Raw genomic sequence first — 15361 nt, 5'->3', positions numbered from 1 at the left:
CGCTCTCTGCCTCCCGCTCTCTGCCTCCAACTCTCTGCCTCCTGCTCTCTGCCTCCAACTCTCTGCCTCCCGCTCTCTGCCTCCCGCTCTCTGCCTCCCGCTCTCTGCCTCCCGCTCTCTGCTTCCAGCTCTCTGCCTCCCGTTCTCTGCCTCCAACTCTCTGCCTCCCGCTCTCTGCCTCCCGCTCTCTGCCTCCCGCTCTCTGCCTCCTGCTCTCTGCCTCCAGCTCTCTGCCTCCCGCTCTCTGCCTCCAGCTCTCTGCCTCCCGCTCTCTGCCTCCCGCTCTCTGCTTCCCGCTCTCTGCCTCCCGCTCTCTGCCTCCAACTCTCTGCCTCCTGCTCTCTGCCTCCTGCTCTCTGCCTCCAACTCTCTGCCTCCCGCTCTCTGCCTCCCGCTCTCTGCCTCCAGCTCTCTGCCTCCCGCTCTCTGCCTCCCGCTCTCTGCTTCCCGCTCTCTGCCTCCCGCTCTCTGCCTCCAACTCTCTGCCTCCCGCTCTCTGCCTCCCGCTCTCTGCTTCCCGCTCTCTGCCTCCAACTCTCTGCCTCCCGCTCTCTGCCGCCCGCTCTCTGCCTCCAACTCTCTGCCTCCTGCTCTCTGCCTCCTGCTCTCTGCCTCCAACTCTCTGCCTCCCGCTCTCTGCCTCCCGCTCTCTGCCTCCAACTCTCTGCCTCCCGCTCTCTGCCTCCCGCTCTCTGCTTCCTGTTCTCTGCCTCCTGCTCTCTGCCTCCCGCTCTCTGTCTCCCGCTCTCTGCCTCCTGCTCTCTGCCTCCCGCTCTCTGCCTCCCGCTCTCTGCTTCCCGCTCTCTGCCTCCTGCTCTCTGCCTCCAACTCTCTGCCTCCCGCTCTCTGCCTCCAACTCTCTGCCTCCCGCTCTCTGCCTCCAACTCTCTGCCTCCCGCTCTCTGCCTCCCGCTCTCTGCTTCCCGCTCTCTGCCTCCAACTCTCTGCCTCCCGCTCTCTGCCTCCCGCTCTCTGCTTCCCGCTCTCTGCCTCCTGCTCTCTGCCTCCCGCTCTCTGCCTCCCGCTCTCTGCCTCCCGCTCTCTGCCTCCCGCTCTCTGCCTCCCGCTCTCTGCTTCCCGCTCTCTGCCTCCCGCTCTCTGCCTCCCGCTCTCTGCTTCCCGCTCTCTGCCTCCCGCTCTCTGCCTCCAACTCTCTGCCTCCCGCTCTCTGCCTCCAACTCTCTGCCTCCTGCTCTCTGCCTCTCGCTCTCTGCCTCCCGCTCTCTGCTTCCCGCTCTCTGCCTCCTGCTCTCTGCCTCCAACTCTCTGCCTCACGCTCTCTGCCTCCAACTCTCTGCCTCCAGCTCTCTGCCTCCAGCTCTCTGCCTCCAACTCTCTGCCTCCTGCTCTCTGCCTCCTGCTCTCTGCCTCCAACTCTCTGCCTCCCGCTCTCTGCCTCCAACTCTCTGCCTCCCGCTCTCTGCCTCCAACTCTCTGCCTCCCGCTCTCTGCCTCCCGCTCTCTGCTTCCCGCTCTCTGCCTCCAACTCTCTGCCTCCCGCTCTCTGCCTCCCGCTCTCTGCTTCCCGCTCTCTGCCTCCCGCTCTCTGCTTCCCGCTCTCTGCCTCCTGCTCTCTGCCTCCAACTCTCTGCCTCCCGCTCTCTGCCTCCAACTCTCTGCCTCCCGCTCTCTGCCTCCAACACTCTGCCTCCCGCTCTCTGCCTCCTGCTCTCTGCTTCCCGCTCTCTGCCTCCAACTCTCTGCCTCCCGCTCTCTGCCTCCCGCTCTCTGGCTACTGCTCTCTGCCTCCTGCTCTCTGCCTCCCGCTCTCTGCCTCTCGCTCTCTGCCTCCTGCTCTCTGCCTCCCGCTCTCTGCCTCCCGCTCTCTGCTTCCCGCTCTCTGCCTCCTGCTCTCTGCCTCCAACTCTCTGCCTCCCGCTCTCTGCCTCCAACTCTCTGCCTCCCGCTCTCTGCCTCCAACTCTCTGCCTCCCGCTCTCTGCCTCCCGCTCTCTGCATCCCGCTCTCTGCCTCCAACTCTCTGCCTCCCGCTCTCTGCCTCCCGCTCTCTGCTTCCCGCTCTCTGCCTCCTGCTCTCTGCCTCCCGCTCTCCGCCTCGCGCTCTCTGCCTCCTGCTCTCTGCCTCCCGCTCTCGGCCTCCCGCTCTCTGCTTCCCGCTCTCTGCCTCCAACTCTCTGCCTCCCGCTCTCTGCCTCCCGCTCTCTGCCTCCCGCTCTCTGCCTCCCGCTCTCTGCCTCCAACTCTCTGCCTCCAACTCTCTGCCTCCAAATCTCTGCCTCCTGCTCTCTGCCTTCTGCTCTCTGCCTCATGCTCTCTGCCTCCCGCTCTCTGCCTCCCGCTCTCTGCCTCCCGCTCTCTCCCTTCCGCTCTCTGCCTTCCGCTCTCTGCCTCCCGCTCTCTGCCTCCCGCTCTCTGCCTCCCGCTCTCTGCCTCCTGCTCTCTGCCTTCTGCTCTCTGCCTCCTGCTCTCTGCCTCCCGCTCTCTGCCTCCCGCTCTCTGCCTCCCGCTCTCTCCCTTCCGCTCTCTGCCTTCCGCTCTCTGCCTTCCGCTCTCTGCCTCCCGCTCTCTGCCTCCCGCTCTCTGCCTCCCGCTCTCTGCCTCCCGCTCTCTGCCTCCTGCTCTCTGCCTCCTGCTCTCTGCCTCATGCTCTCTGCCTTCCGCTCTCTCCCTTCCGCTCTCTGCCTTCCGCTCTCTGCCTCCCGCTCTCTGCCTCCCGCTCTCTGCCTCCTGCTCTCTGCCTCCCGCTCTCTGCCTCCCGCTCTCTGCCTCCCGCTCTCTGCCTCCTGCTCTCTGCCTCCAACTCTCTGCCTCCTGCTCTCTGCCTCCCGCTCTCTGCCTCCCGCTCTCTGCCTCCTGCTCTCTGCCTCCCGCTCTCTGCCTCCTGCTCTCTGCCTCCCGCTCTCTGCCTCCCGCTCTCTGCTTCCCGCTCTCTGCCTCCAACTCTCTGCCTCCAGCTCTCTGCCTCCAGCTCTCTGCCTCCTGCTCTCTGCCTCCAACTCTCTGCCTCCTGCTCTCTGCCTCCAACTCTCTGCCTCCAGCTCTCTGCCTCCCGCTCTCTGCCTCCTGCTCTCTGCCTCCAACTCTCTGCCTCCTGCTCTCTGCCTCCTGCTCTCTGCCTCCTGCTCTCTGCCTCCTGCTCTCTGCCTCCCGCTCTCTGCCTCCCGCTCTCTGCCTCCCGCTCTCTGCCTCCCGCTCTCTGCCTCCTGCTCTCTGCCTCACGCTCTCTGCCTCACGCTCTCTGCCTCATGCTCTCTGCCTTCCGCTCTCTCCCTTCCGCTCTCTGCCTTCCGCTCTCTGCCTCCCGCTCTCTGCCTCCCGCTCTCTGCCTCCCGCTCTCTGCCTCCCGCTCTCTGCCTCCCGCTCTCTGCCTCCCGCTCTCTGCCTCCCGCTCTTTGCCTCACGCTCTCTGCCTCCAACTCTCTGCCTCCAGCTCTCTGCCTCCAGCTCTCTGCCTCCTGCTCTCTGCCTCCAACTCTCTGCCTCCTGCTCTCTGCCTCCAACTCTCTGCCTCCAGCTCTCTGCCTCCCGCTCTCTGCCTCCTGCTCTCTGCCTCCAACTCTCTGCCTCCTGCTCTCTGCCTCCTGCTCTCTGCCTCCTGCTCTCTGCCTCCCGCTCTCTGCCTCCCGCTCTCTGCCTCCTGCTCTCTGCCTCCCGCTCTCTGCCTCCTGCTCTCTGCCTCACGCTCTCTGCCTCACGCTCTCTGCCTCCAACTCTCTGCCTCCAGCTCTCTGCCTCCAGCTCTCTGCCTCCTGCTCTCTGCCTCCTGCTCTCTGCCTCCTGCTCTCTGCCTCCCGCTCTCTGCCTCCCGCTCTCTGCCTCCTGCTCTCTGCCTCCCGCTCTCTGCCTCCCGCTCTCTGCCTCCCGCTCTCTGCCTCCCGCTCTCTGCCTCCCGCTCTCTGCCTCCCGCTCTCTGCCTCACGCTCTCTGCCTCACGCTCTCTGCCTCACACTCTCTGCCTCCAACTCTCTGCCTCCAGCTCTCTGCCTCCAGCTCTCTGCCTCCTGCTCTCTGCCTCCTGCTCTCTGCCTCCTGCTCTCTGCCTCCTGCTCTCTGCCTCCCGCTCTCTGCCTCCCGCTCTCTGCCTCCCGCTCTCTGCCTCCCGCTCTCTGCCTCCCGCTCTCTGCCTCCCGCTGTCTGCCTCCAGCTCTCTGCCTTCCGCTCTTTGCCTCCCGCTCTCTGCCTCCCGCTCTCTGCCTCCCGCTCTCTGCCTCCCGCTCTCTGCCTCCTGCTCTCTGCCTCCCGCTCTCTGCCTCCTGCTCTCTGCCTTCCGCTCTCTGCCTCCCGCTCTCTGCCTCCCGCTCTCTGCCTCCTGCTCTCTGCCTCCCGCTCTCTGCCTCCTGCTCTCTGCCTCCCGCTCTCTGCCTCCCGCTCTCTGCCTCCCGCTCTCTGCCTTCCGCTCTCTGCCTCCCGCTCTCTGCCTCCCGCTCTCTGCCTCCCGCTCTCTGCCTCCCGCTCTCTGCCTCCCGCTCTCTGCCTCCTGCTCTCTGCCTCCTGCTCTCTGCCTCCCGCTCTCTGCCTCCCGCTCTCTGCCTTCCGCTCTCTGCCTCCCGCTCTCTGCCTCCCGCTCTCTGCCTCCCGCTCTCTCCCTTCCGCTCTCTGCCTCCCGCTCTCTGCCTCCCGCTCTCTGCCTCCCGCTCTCTGCCTCCCGCTCTCTGCCTCCCGCTCTCTGCCTCCTGCTCTCTGCCTCCTGCTCTCTGCCTCCTGCTCTCTGCATCCTGCTCTCTGCCTCCTGTCCTGTACTTCAATACAAGCCCCTGATCAAGTCCAAGTTTCCTCCTGTCCTCCATCCCACTCACCTCCATTTCCTTCCACAACCTATACATCTGCCCTACCCCCTTTCTCCCTCTCTTCCTTTCACTTTGTGTCTTCCTCCCTTCTGGTCTGCATCTCATTCACTCTCCTGCTCTCTTCCTCTTTCCGTACCCACCATTTCTTCGATGTTCTTACCCCATATTCTAATCTCCAGACACTTCTTACTGTCTTTTTCAGATCCTCCCGATGTGATGGTGTTCACAGAGAACCCGATGGAGTTGGGGGAGCCGAACGTCTTAATCTGTTTCATGAACAAGTTCTTCCCGCCCGTCATCAAAGCCACGTGGCTGAAGAACGGAGAGCGCATGTTCGAGGGGGTCGGAGAGACGGACTTTTACCCGAATGATGATTTCTCCTTCCGGAAATTTCTTTACCTGACATTTATCCCCAGAGAGGGGGACGAGTACGCCTGCTCCGTGGACCACTGGGGGCAGCAGGGCACCGTGAACAAGCTTTGGGGTAAGTGACTCATAGATGCCAAGGTTTCAGATTGCATATGTGTGGCATTTTCATATTTCGATACATGTAGGGGGGGGGCACCCCCCCACCCCCGAGGCTTACTAATGCCCCGGGGACGACCACCTCCCGGGGGCTTCTTTATAAAAAAATGCTATGGAGGACCTTACGGCCTGCCCCGGGGACCACCACCTCCCCAGAGCTCATAATGTTATAAATGGGAGACCCCCCCAGCATCATGGGACCAGGGCACCCATAATAGAGGATGGACCCGAGGGATGGGGTCCTTGGGCCAAAATCAGCCCAGTTGGGGGGCTGCACGGCCCCGTTTATGAAGAAATAAAGAAAGACCAGGCTCCAAGGGATGCTGTCCCTGGAGCTGAAATTGGCCCAGGTAAGGGGGGCAACGCAGCTCCCCTTCCTCAAAAAATAGAAAAGAAAAATGTACCGAAAAAAGCCTGGCATCTCGCTGGAGATCCCACCCCCTTTCTCCAGCACTCTGCAAATGCTCCTCCTGTCGTACTGCTGATTGGGGATTGAAGTCTCCTTGGCTTCAGAGAATACTTGGGGGGACAACAAACCCTCTTGTTACCTCCAGTAAGTCCCACACAGGAGGATTACTGAGAGGTCTTTGGAGTCCTCGTCCCCTTTCTCTACAACTCTGCAAACACGCCTCCTGGCACACTACTGGTTGGAGAATGAAGTTCACTTTACTCCTGAGGGCCTCAAGTGGAAAAAAACAAAGTTTACAGGGATGTCCTAGTTAGGTTCAGGTTTCACTCGTAGAAAACCAGTGAAGTTATAGTTAGCTGAGCTGACTATAACTCGTGCCCACCCACAATACACTGCTTATGACCTCACATATTACATCACTCATGTCATGGTCAGTGACATCACTGATGACATCATTGAGATGCCAGGCTGACTGACTGGATCCTTCCAGTCAGGAAGGAGCAGATCTACTGGAGTGCATGTCCTTAGATTCCGATGTCATGTAGGTGTTGTATCAGGATGGGGTGGGAGACTGTCAAACGCTGCGGAAAGGTCCAGGAGGGTGAGGGCCTCTGTGTTGCCTCCGTCCAGACTCGTGCGTATATCATCCATAGCAGTAATGAGAGCAGTTTCCCTTTTGTGGTTGGGTCGTAAACTAGACTGAGTTGTGCAGAAGAGTTGGTGGTCAATGAGGTATTCGCTACGGTGTCTGTTGATGATTTTCTCTAAGACCTTGGCCAGGAATGGTAGCAGGGAGATTGGTCTGTAGTTGGCAAGCATTGAAGCGTCCGCAGAGGGTATTTTCAGCAATAGAAGGACTGTTGCGTGTTTCAATGCATCTGGGACGGTCGCAAAAGAGGTGGCGTCATTCAGAATGGGTGTGAACATGGCGCTGATGGGATGCAGTCCTCTGGAGTAGGCGACGCAGGGCCTGGGGTCCGATGGGGCCCAAGTGTGGATGGACTTCATGGTGACAGCAGTTTCATCTTGGGTAATGACATCCCATGTGGTTAGCATTGGTCTTTTGATAAGACCAGGAGGCATTTGGCGAGGTCTGTCGGGTCCGGCTGTGAGTGAAAGTTGCTCTAAATGGCAGTGATTTTATTGCCGAAGAATTGAGAGAGATTGTTGCAGCGGTCCTGAGAGAGTAATCGAATTGGAGGCGGCCGATGGTCAGGTGAAATCTTTCACAATGGAGAAAGAACGTACTGAAGATGCCTATATGTCTGCCCTAAAATCACAGTATGTCGATCTGTATATTCACAAATACCATAGGTATTTTTAACACATCGGTGTTAGCACCCACAACCTAAGCTCATCACTACAACCAAGGTGTGTCTGATACATTACTGCTTGAAAGCAAATTAAGATTTGTGGTGTGCTTCACAGGTGATAAAACACAGACACCAGATCTAAACTATTGATTATATTTTAAGATGAGGTTAACATACAATGCTACAGAAAGGTCAGAAATATGCCCCCCATTTTGAAGAAATAGATTGCATTAACCATAGCTCTGAAATATCTGCCATTCTAAGGTTTGTTCCATAAGCAAGGGTTAAGAACCACTCTGTCTTCAATGACTATGACTACCATATGCTAAACCTAATGCTCCAATTACCATCTAACTGCAAATGTTAAGACCTCACAGGTGCAAACTACACACCGGTAAATCTCAATTCTGCTCGATTCGAGATTAACCAGGTGTTCAAATTGCACCTGAATCCCCCACTGTGCCCATCATAATGGGGAGTAATGTGCCAGTAGCTCATATTTCTCCACTCTGCAGTGCACAAATACTGCATGTACACTATTTTCTGCACATATTTGTGTTCGGTTTCAACTGGCAAAAACCACCAGAACGTGCACCTTGAATCCTGGATCGACTACTGAGTAAAAGCGAACAAGAGGCTAAAAAAAAAAAGAAAAGAAAAGCACAATAAAAATCTAATTCTATCATTTATAAATATAGAGAAAATGTAATGGACAAAATGAAAAAAATTCAATTAGGGGAATGTTTCAAGTTTTAAATAAAAATAGCGACAAAAAGAGAAAAGTGCCAACAGCAGGTAACTGTTGACGTTAGACTGGAACAAAGGTAAGATTGACCGCAGCGGAGGGCGGGTTGGATACAAGGAACATGCTGGTCCAGTCAAAGAGATACCTTCTAGCTTAGGAAAATTCTGAGAAGGTAGATTCTTCTGCGAGGCAAACTAGCAGGCTGGATCCAAAGAGAGGGTCGTCAATGATGTGGTGCTGAAGGACGAGGCCTTGGTGAACGTGTTGATGGAAAGTCCAGGATCCACAACCCAGATGCTGCTCAGCATCGGGCCCGGGAATATTTCTACCTTTAGACTTAGACTCTTTTCTGGAAGTCAGATTCCTTCATGGGAGCAAGGCTGTAGGTTGTAGCCGGAGAGGGTATGATGTCGTCAGATATTGGTCAGTGCTGGTCCTGCTAAATCAGATTTTCTGCAGTGGAGAAGAGCATAGCAAGAACTGGGGTGAAGTTAGGCCCACCATCTATGCACCCTCTGCAGATCGTCTTCACCGGCTAGTCCCGGTCTTCGGTCAGTTCTCCAAGCAAAATCCCTTTAAAATGTTTTTATGTCTCAGGTTTAAGGGTTATGCAAAAGAAATATACTCTGATGCCAGTCTAAGATTCCAGGACCTCAGGAGCAGCACTTGGGGGTCACAACCCACTCCACAGAAGCCATCAGCAGGGTCCAGGGCAGGTCAAGTTGAAACTGGTTGACTGGCCTCCCCGAGGAATATGGCCTAACAGCTTTATTGTTGCTGTAGCTTAACAGGAGGTCAGCCAACTGACCCTTGGAGTACAATTCTTTGTTCTCACCTAGAGGTGGGAGCAGAGCCAGCCCTAAGGGTTCTCCCCACAGGCCTCAGCAGCAGGTGTAGTTAATGTTCTGTCTTCCACAGGCACAGTAATGTTCTGAAAAGAATGCCTGGGGTGCCACAATTATGCCTTGCACTTGTCTGTGTGTGTGGGCGAGTCCTGGCCCCTCACCAACTAATAGGGGAAAGTTCCCAGGGATAATCCTACCCACTTTTGCATCAGGTCCTGTGTGCCCTACTGGAAACAATCCCACAGTCCCTCAGTGCCCCTCTCTACCTAAATCCAACATGGCAGAGCTTTTCCTCCCCTGTGCAGAGCACCTGTGCCCACCCAAGACTTGTAGTCAGGGAAATGAGCAACTAATCCAGTCACTCAAAACTGGTTCTGGGGACAGCTCCTCTCTCACTGGGAGAATTAATCCGATCTATATCCGAGGTGCCAGGATGTTTCTGAGCTCCGCTCGACCAGCATCTGAGGTGGAGAGGGATGTGAGCAGGCTGTGCTTATTATTTCCCCACCCATGGACTCCAGTGGGGTGCTTTGTGGTCGTGCCTCCTGGGCAGCTCTGGATCCAGGCCGCATGCTGGGGGCATCCCTGCTGATCGGTGCCATTTGCTGCTTCCTCAGTGCTTGGTGTGAGAGCTGCTGGGGCGGAGGACTCCCCCAGCTGCGATTGGAACCTCCAGCCCTTCAGGAGGCCTGCCGTGCGGTGAGAAGCAGATGACTTGGTCTGTCTTGGGGCTCCCAACCGTGCCCCTGAGACAACGCAATTACAGCTGATGCCAGGGTGCAGGTGAGGGTGTGGCTAAGCCTGAACAGTTCTGATTGTGGTGCCCACGGACTCGGACTTAGTAGACTATCGGGAGGTGCCTTGGTGCCACGCGACGGGCGGTGCCCGGATGGCCATATATAGCTAGGGCTGGCTGCCTCCTACTGTTGATAGCAGTGGGTTTATGGAAGTGAGCTGTATGGCCCTACCGTGCTTGCCTTCATTGCGAGATGGAGAAAGTGCTGGAAGTTATCAAGCTCAAGGACAAAGGCCTCAAAGCGCATCCCAGGTGTAAAAATCTTTGCATCCTAGGATTTCCAGTATCAACGGGCAACGACAAAATGGAAATCTATGTCGAAAACATGCTCTGCTCCGTGTTCAGTGTTGTCCTCTCGCCAGTCTTCATCGTCCAGCGTGCGCATTGTGCGCTGGGCTAACGCCCTCTCCCTGAGGCGATGGCGAGACCCATCATGGCCAGACTGCTCAACTACAGGGACACCAGACTCGCAAGAGAGTCAAACCATCCAGCACCAAGGTAATAACATCACACTCTACCCTGCTTTCACCATCGCAATGCAGGCCGCCCACCGAGAATTCCTGCAGGTGAAAAGCCTTCTTCAAAAAGCCAGGATTCCTTACCCCTTGCTCTGCCTGGCCAAACAGGATAGATGCCAAGCAGCATTATTTCACAGACCTCTAAGGCTGCCATGAAATTCTCCTGGTGATTAGCAATCACTAAAGCACCTATTATACCTGACCCTGTGGCTGCCAGGAACATTGCCTCATGTAATGCGCTGACTCTCCGCCACGGATGCGGGCGGAGCTCCCCTGTCCCCTTTACATATGCAGCAATATTGACTCTGCCAGACCACGGATGTGGGTGCCTGGCCTATCCTTGGGTCAATGGTTCCACTTGTCTCTAATATTTGTTTACCTGCACTGATTATTCTATAGCTCCTTCGGTCCCTCCGTCCCTCATTGACTGGGATGCCTGCCTGGTTCGCTGTTGACCACGAGGGATGTCTCCAATTGTATTCTATGGCTCTCTGAAGACGTGTTTGGGTGGGGGTGGCTTGGGATTTTTCATCTAGTTTGGAGGGTTGAAGTGGGCGGTGGGCGGGTTCTATGTTGTTGTATTTTTCATGTTTTACCTCAGATTCATTGAACTATACGAAGGAGCATTCCTCCTCCTGGTAGCTAGGCACTGCTGCTGACACCCCCCCTAATTGTACCTTGCCTCTCAGGCACTCCACTAGTTCCAAATTACATCCATAAAATGCCTGACCTGGAATTCCCAGGGAATTAATGATTAGCGCAAGGCGCGCCTCGTACATGGCACCTCATAGATATTTGCTTCTTCCAGGAGATACATCTGACCCAGATGACCGCCTCTCACATTTGGGCTGGCTGGATCACAGAGACAAACGTTTCTCTATACTCCAACTGTGCTCAGGGCACCGATATACTCCTTCACAAGGGGCTGCACTGGTGCACATGTCAACCTCTTCGCGACCCTGGAGGCAGGTTCGTCATTGTAGAGGGCACACTACACAATTTCCCAGTAATGTTAGTCTCAATCTATGGTCCCAACACAGACTGCCTAGCCTTTTTTGCAGAGGTCTGGCACTTAATAACCACAATGGGGCCAGGCCCTATTCTGTGGTTTGGCGACTTCAATGTAATATTGAACCATACAGCAGGACAGATCCAGTGACACCAGGCGACCTCACCCGGGTGCTCAACTTCACACACTCATACGAGATAACAGTTTGCAAGACACATGGTGCTTGCGGCATCCACATAGTACTGAGGGCACCTGCATCACCTCCACACATAATACCTGGTCTATGATTGACTACTGGCTACTTACGAAAGACACTCCTACTTGGACCACAAATATTGCTCACCTTCCTAGAACTCTCTCCATCCACGCATAGGTCTTACTAGTCATTACGCATCAAAACAAGGTACAAATCATCCCCAATGCATTTCGGGCATATCAATGCCCTTTGTCACGGGGTGTGTTCCTTGTCCAATTCTCAGGGCACATGTCTGTCTCCATTCAAGAGTTCCTGACGCTTCACCATTGATGAACACAATGTTTCTACATGAATGATGTGGACAACTAATTACATAGAGAGACAATTTTATTGAATAATGATAAATAAAAAGTTCAACTGAGTGGGATAGCGCAACAGATTATTAGAACGCAACATTCTGGCAGGAGCGTACGGGGTAAGCACATTTTGGATCAGTTTAGGACCTGTTTTAGATATCACTTTATGAGTCTGTGGAAAAGTAAATTTTGTCATGTTCTGTGTCCCTACGTGTCATCCATCATATGTTATATGTGCATGATTAAATATGCATATGCATTCCCTATGTTTGTTTATAGACGCAATTACAGTTGTGTCCACTTCTAGTATGCCAGTTTCCAGTTCTCGTGAATACTACGAATATCAGGCCTATGTAAAGTTACGTTGCCACGTTTCTCAGTGTGCACGTTATTTCATTGTAAAGTCCCCGTTTCTAGGCCTCAGAAGGGCCTGGACACCAGATTCAGCTCCTGTCTCCTGAAGCCTCGCTGAGGAGCGATACAGCCCCCACCTGTATCCTCGACCCTTCACTTACTTCCTGCCTCGCAGTGCCCGACTCAGCCTGGCTCTGCCTCTGAGTCTGCCAAGAGTATGTTATGATTCCAGTTATCAGTTCAGTCCTCCTTCTCTGCATGCCTAAAAGCTACTGAATCGCATCAATAGTTTCCGTCATTTGTCTAGCCTTCACGTCTCCATGTAAGAGAAATACTGCATTTAATGGTCATTTAATATTCTTCCTCACGCACTACATGTAGAATAATGCATGGTCCAGTCATAGTGTCTGTTAGCCTTTCCCCTCCTGACTTCTAGTTTATATCAACATGTTCTCTAAACATCAGATACTAGATACTGTTTAGGTACATGTCGCCCTGACTCTCCAGACTTCAGTCTCTGCTCCTAGCACAGAGTTCGAAGCCCCCAGCTTCTCCTAGTAACACGTCATTGCTAGTTTGCGCGCACCATCAGGTTAGAGGTCCCGGCTCCTCAGGTAGCCCCCTCCATGGTTTCCGCCCCATTCATGACATATTCTGTTACGTTTGCATCACATGTCTATGTATACGCCCTGTTACACCTCTTTTCACCCTTATCTTTCGCGACTGCTACGCATCACGCCTATTGCTCCACCCACTGCTACGCCTATTGCAATGTAATGCTATGTGTTTGCGTTATGTATATATGATCGTGCACTGTTATTAAAAAGTTATTCCTTCCTTAGCGCGCTCATCCCAGATCCAGCCCCAGCAGCTGCTGGGCCCTGCCATCCTATTCCTATGCAGGTTGTCCTGTTCCTGTCCTTATGCTGTATTAAACCTGCAAAACTCCTACTACCTCGAATCTTGACTCTTATTTATTGAGCTATCTGTTATTCATTTTCATTCAAAAATAGGGTATTATTTATTTATTTACCACATAATGGCGCCCGAATAGGGACTTGCCCTTTCCCCACGCGTCGGTGAAGCCACACCGACCCCCTGACCCTCTGCAGTCGTGACGGAACTCTTCTGCGCACCGGCAGATATTTCTGCTTCAAGTATCCCTCAGGCCCACGGAGGAGACGGAGGAGGCGGTCCAGCATCCAGACGAGACGGTGGAGGAACGCGGCGAGTCCCGACCAGAGCCCAAGCCGAGAGTCCAAGGTCCGAGGTATCCGGAGGCCCACCCGTAACAGAAGTCCGAAGTTCGTCCGTTCGGCGTCCAAGCAGTCCCGTCCAGTCTGAGGCCTTCCGTTCTTGCTGCCCGGTGAGTACCGTTACTGGGGTAGTATCTAGACAGGGTCAATCTGATTGACTCTGGTCCGTGGGTTGGTGGTACACAGACCCACAAACGAAGTGTCCACTTCGGTGGATGCGGGTCCTGACGTGTCTCTTTATGAGACCGGTAAGTTTCGTACTGTTTCAGCAGTGCATCTAGTTTCTGTTCCAGTCAGTTCTGTTCTCGAGAAAATTCATGTATTCTGTTTTCCGTATTCCAGGTAGTATTCTGTTCGAACTGTTATTTTGAATGTTCTTCATGTATCTTGATGTCGTGGAATGAGTGTGAAGTAGTTATCGTGTTCATTGTGTATTGTATTGTGTCTAGATTACAGTCCAGTCATGCCCTTGTTTTCTAAGTTACGTCAGTTAAAAACTAGAAAGGGTCTGCTGGAAGCAGCAGTTCCAGTTCCGCCTAGGGACAGTCCAGGTCATTTTATGTATCAGAAACATGGCATAAGTGCCATACTATATCTAGATTTATGGGTAGAGTATACCAAACAGTTAGAAGAAAAGTATAGATGGCCCGTATCGGGTACATGGGATGCCGAGTGCATCATGCGAGTAGAAGAGGCATTATGGAAAAAGAAAGCCAGACAGTCACAGAAAGATGCCATCGAGTTATGGCGCAAAGAAGCTCATAAAAGAACCGAAAAAGAAATCAGAAAGTCAGAATTAAGTAGAGAATCCTTAGAACGAGCACAAGAAAAAGAATTAATCGAGATAGGTGAACAAGTTAAAGCCGAACAGTCAGACAGACAGAGGCATGCTCTTGTTAAGGGTATGTATCCTCTTCTTGCCGAGGGCCTGCCAAAAGCGACCCCGGAGGCATCCAGTAACTTTCCGCCACCATTAGTTCCGACCAAGCTACGTCACAAACAGACCGCAGCTGATATTTTTATTTCGTCCTATTTGGACGACACAGTCCCAGAATATGCAAATCCTGTCCCCGCTCCACCAGTCCCTGTAAATCAGGCACTTCCCGTTCCTCCAGACACCGGGGTACCCCTTGCAGTACCTGCTACGGTCCCCCAGGTCCAGCCCGCCATACCAGTTCAGCCCGCATTTCAATTTCCTGCCACACTAGTACGAAGAGGATCAGTCGACGACTCTAGTTTAGGGGCCGCAGGGGGAGGTACTCCTCAAACCCCGCCGCCACACAAGCGTTTAACGACAGCCGAATTACATATGCAAGCGTCACAGCGTACGCCCAGACATCAGTCTGTAGCAGAAATAAGAAAAGCCCTTAATGAATGTGGCTATGATCCAGTCCCAGGAGAGGATAATATGGTTTTATATTCATTACGTGTAAGAAGGGTGGCCGAGTATCTAGTCACCCTACCGAATATGAAAGAAGATCTAGACAGAATATATCGTTTCATCCGTACAGGGGATGATCCAGAAAGCATTGGCGAAGTCATGTCTCAAAGAAAAGCTGAAGTCCAGCTCATGCTATTAAAGTTTCTGATTAATTGTCTAATACGAGAACAAGATTATCCGACCAAAGATCAAGCCGAAATGAGAACCCTGACAAAGTGGAGTGATAATATAGCCGAGGGTAAGCACAGAACCATCAGTGCTATGGAAAGTATGTACAAGAAAATTCGTAAAGAAATAATAAGAATACACGAACAACGTAAAGCAGCACAAGTAAGCGAGAAAGAAAGTAACTCTGATCCTGAAGAGGTTGAGGACGAGAATCCCGACAGAATAGCGTATGTAGGAAAATCTAGATTTCCAGATCGCCATTTACGCCTAGAACACAAGTCTATTTTTCATCATCCAGCACCAGAACAAGGTTCTCTAGAACAAGTGTTTCAAGCTACCGATCACATTCTGAAATCACGAATCGGTTACAGTGAGTTAAGTACCATGCATGAACAAGAACTAGTCCGATCAGCAGTCCGATGGACTACTGATTCTATCACTTTTCCAGATGAAATAGTGGCACAAATGTTTCTAAAAATGCCCCCAGCCGAGCAACGACTGGCGGGTATGTATATGATCCAGCACCTCATTACATTGTATGAGGGTCAGCACTCTGATCCAGGTCCGTTACACGATGTCCTGAACGAGTTACTCCAGTATAAATGGAAAGGTTTAGGTACCGATTTAATTAGTGTCATTCTAGAACAGCGTCACAAATATAGAACGTTTCTGAACCCGCATTT

At 53.6% G+C, this 15361-nt stretch overlaps 1 protein-coding gene across 1 annotated transcript in view; it reads left to right on the top strand.

Moving 5' to 3' along the window:
* Window positions 1-15361, top strand: part of LOC144754066 (mamu class II histocompatibility antigen, DR alpha chain-like) — a 215672-nt gene that overhangs the window by 164126 nt on the left and 36185 nt on the right. The window contains exon 3 of the mRNA XM_078641589.1: window positions 4950-5231. Within this exon, the coding sequence (XP_078497715.1) occupies window positions 4950-5231 (282 nt within the window). The remainder of the gene's footprint in view (window positions 1-4949; window positions 5232-15361) is intronic.

This window comes from Lissotriton helveticus, chromosome 5_1, assembly GCF_964261635.1.
Source record: "Lissotriton helveticus chromosome 5_1, aLisHel1.1, whole genome shotgun sequence".
Lineage (NCBI taxonomy): Eukaryota > Metazoa > Chordata > Amphibia > Caudata > Salamandridae > Lissotriton > Lissotriton helveticus.
Note: the sequence above shows the minus strand (reverse complement) of the source record. Positions and strands in the feature narration are given on the sequence as shown.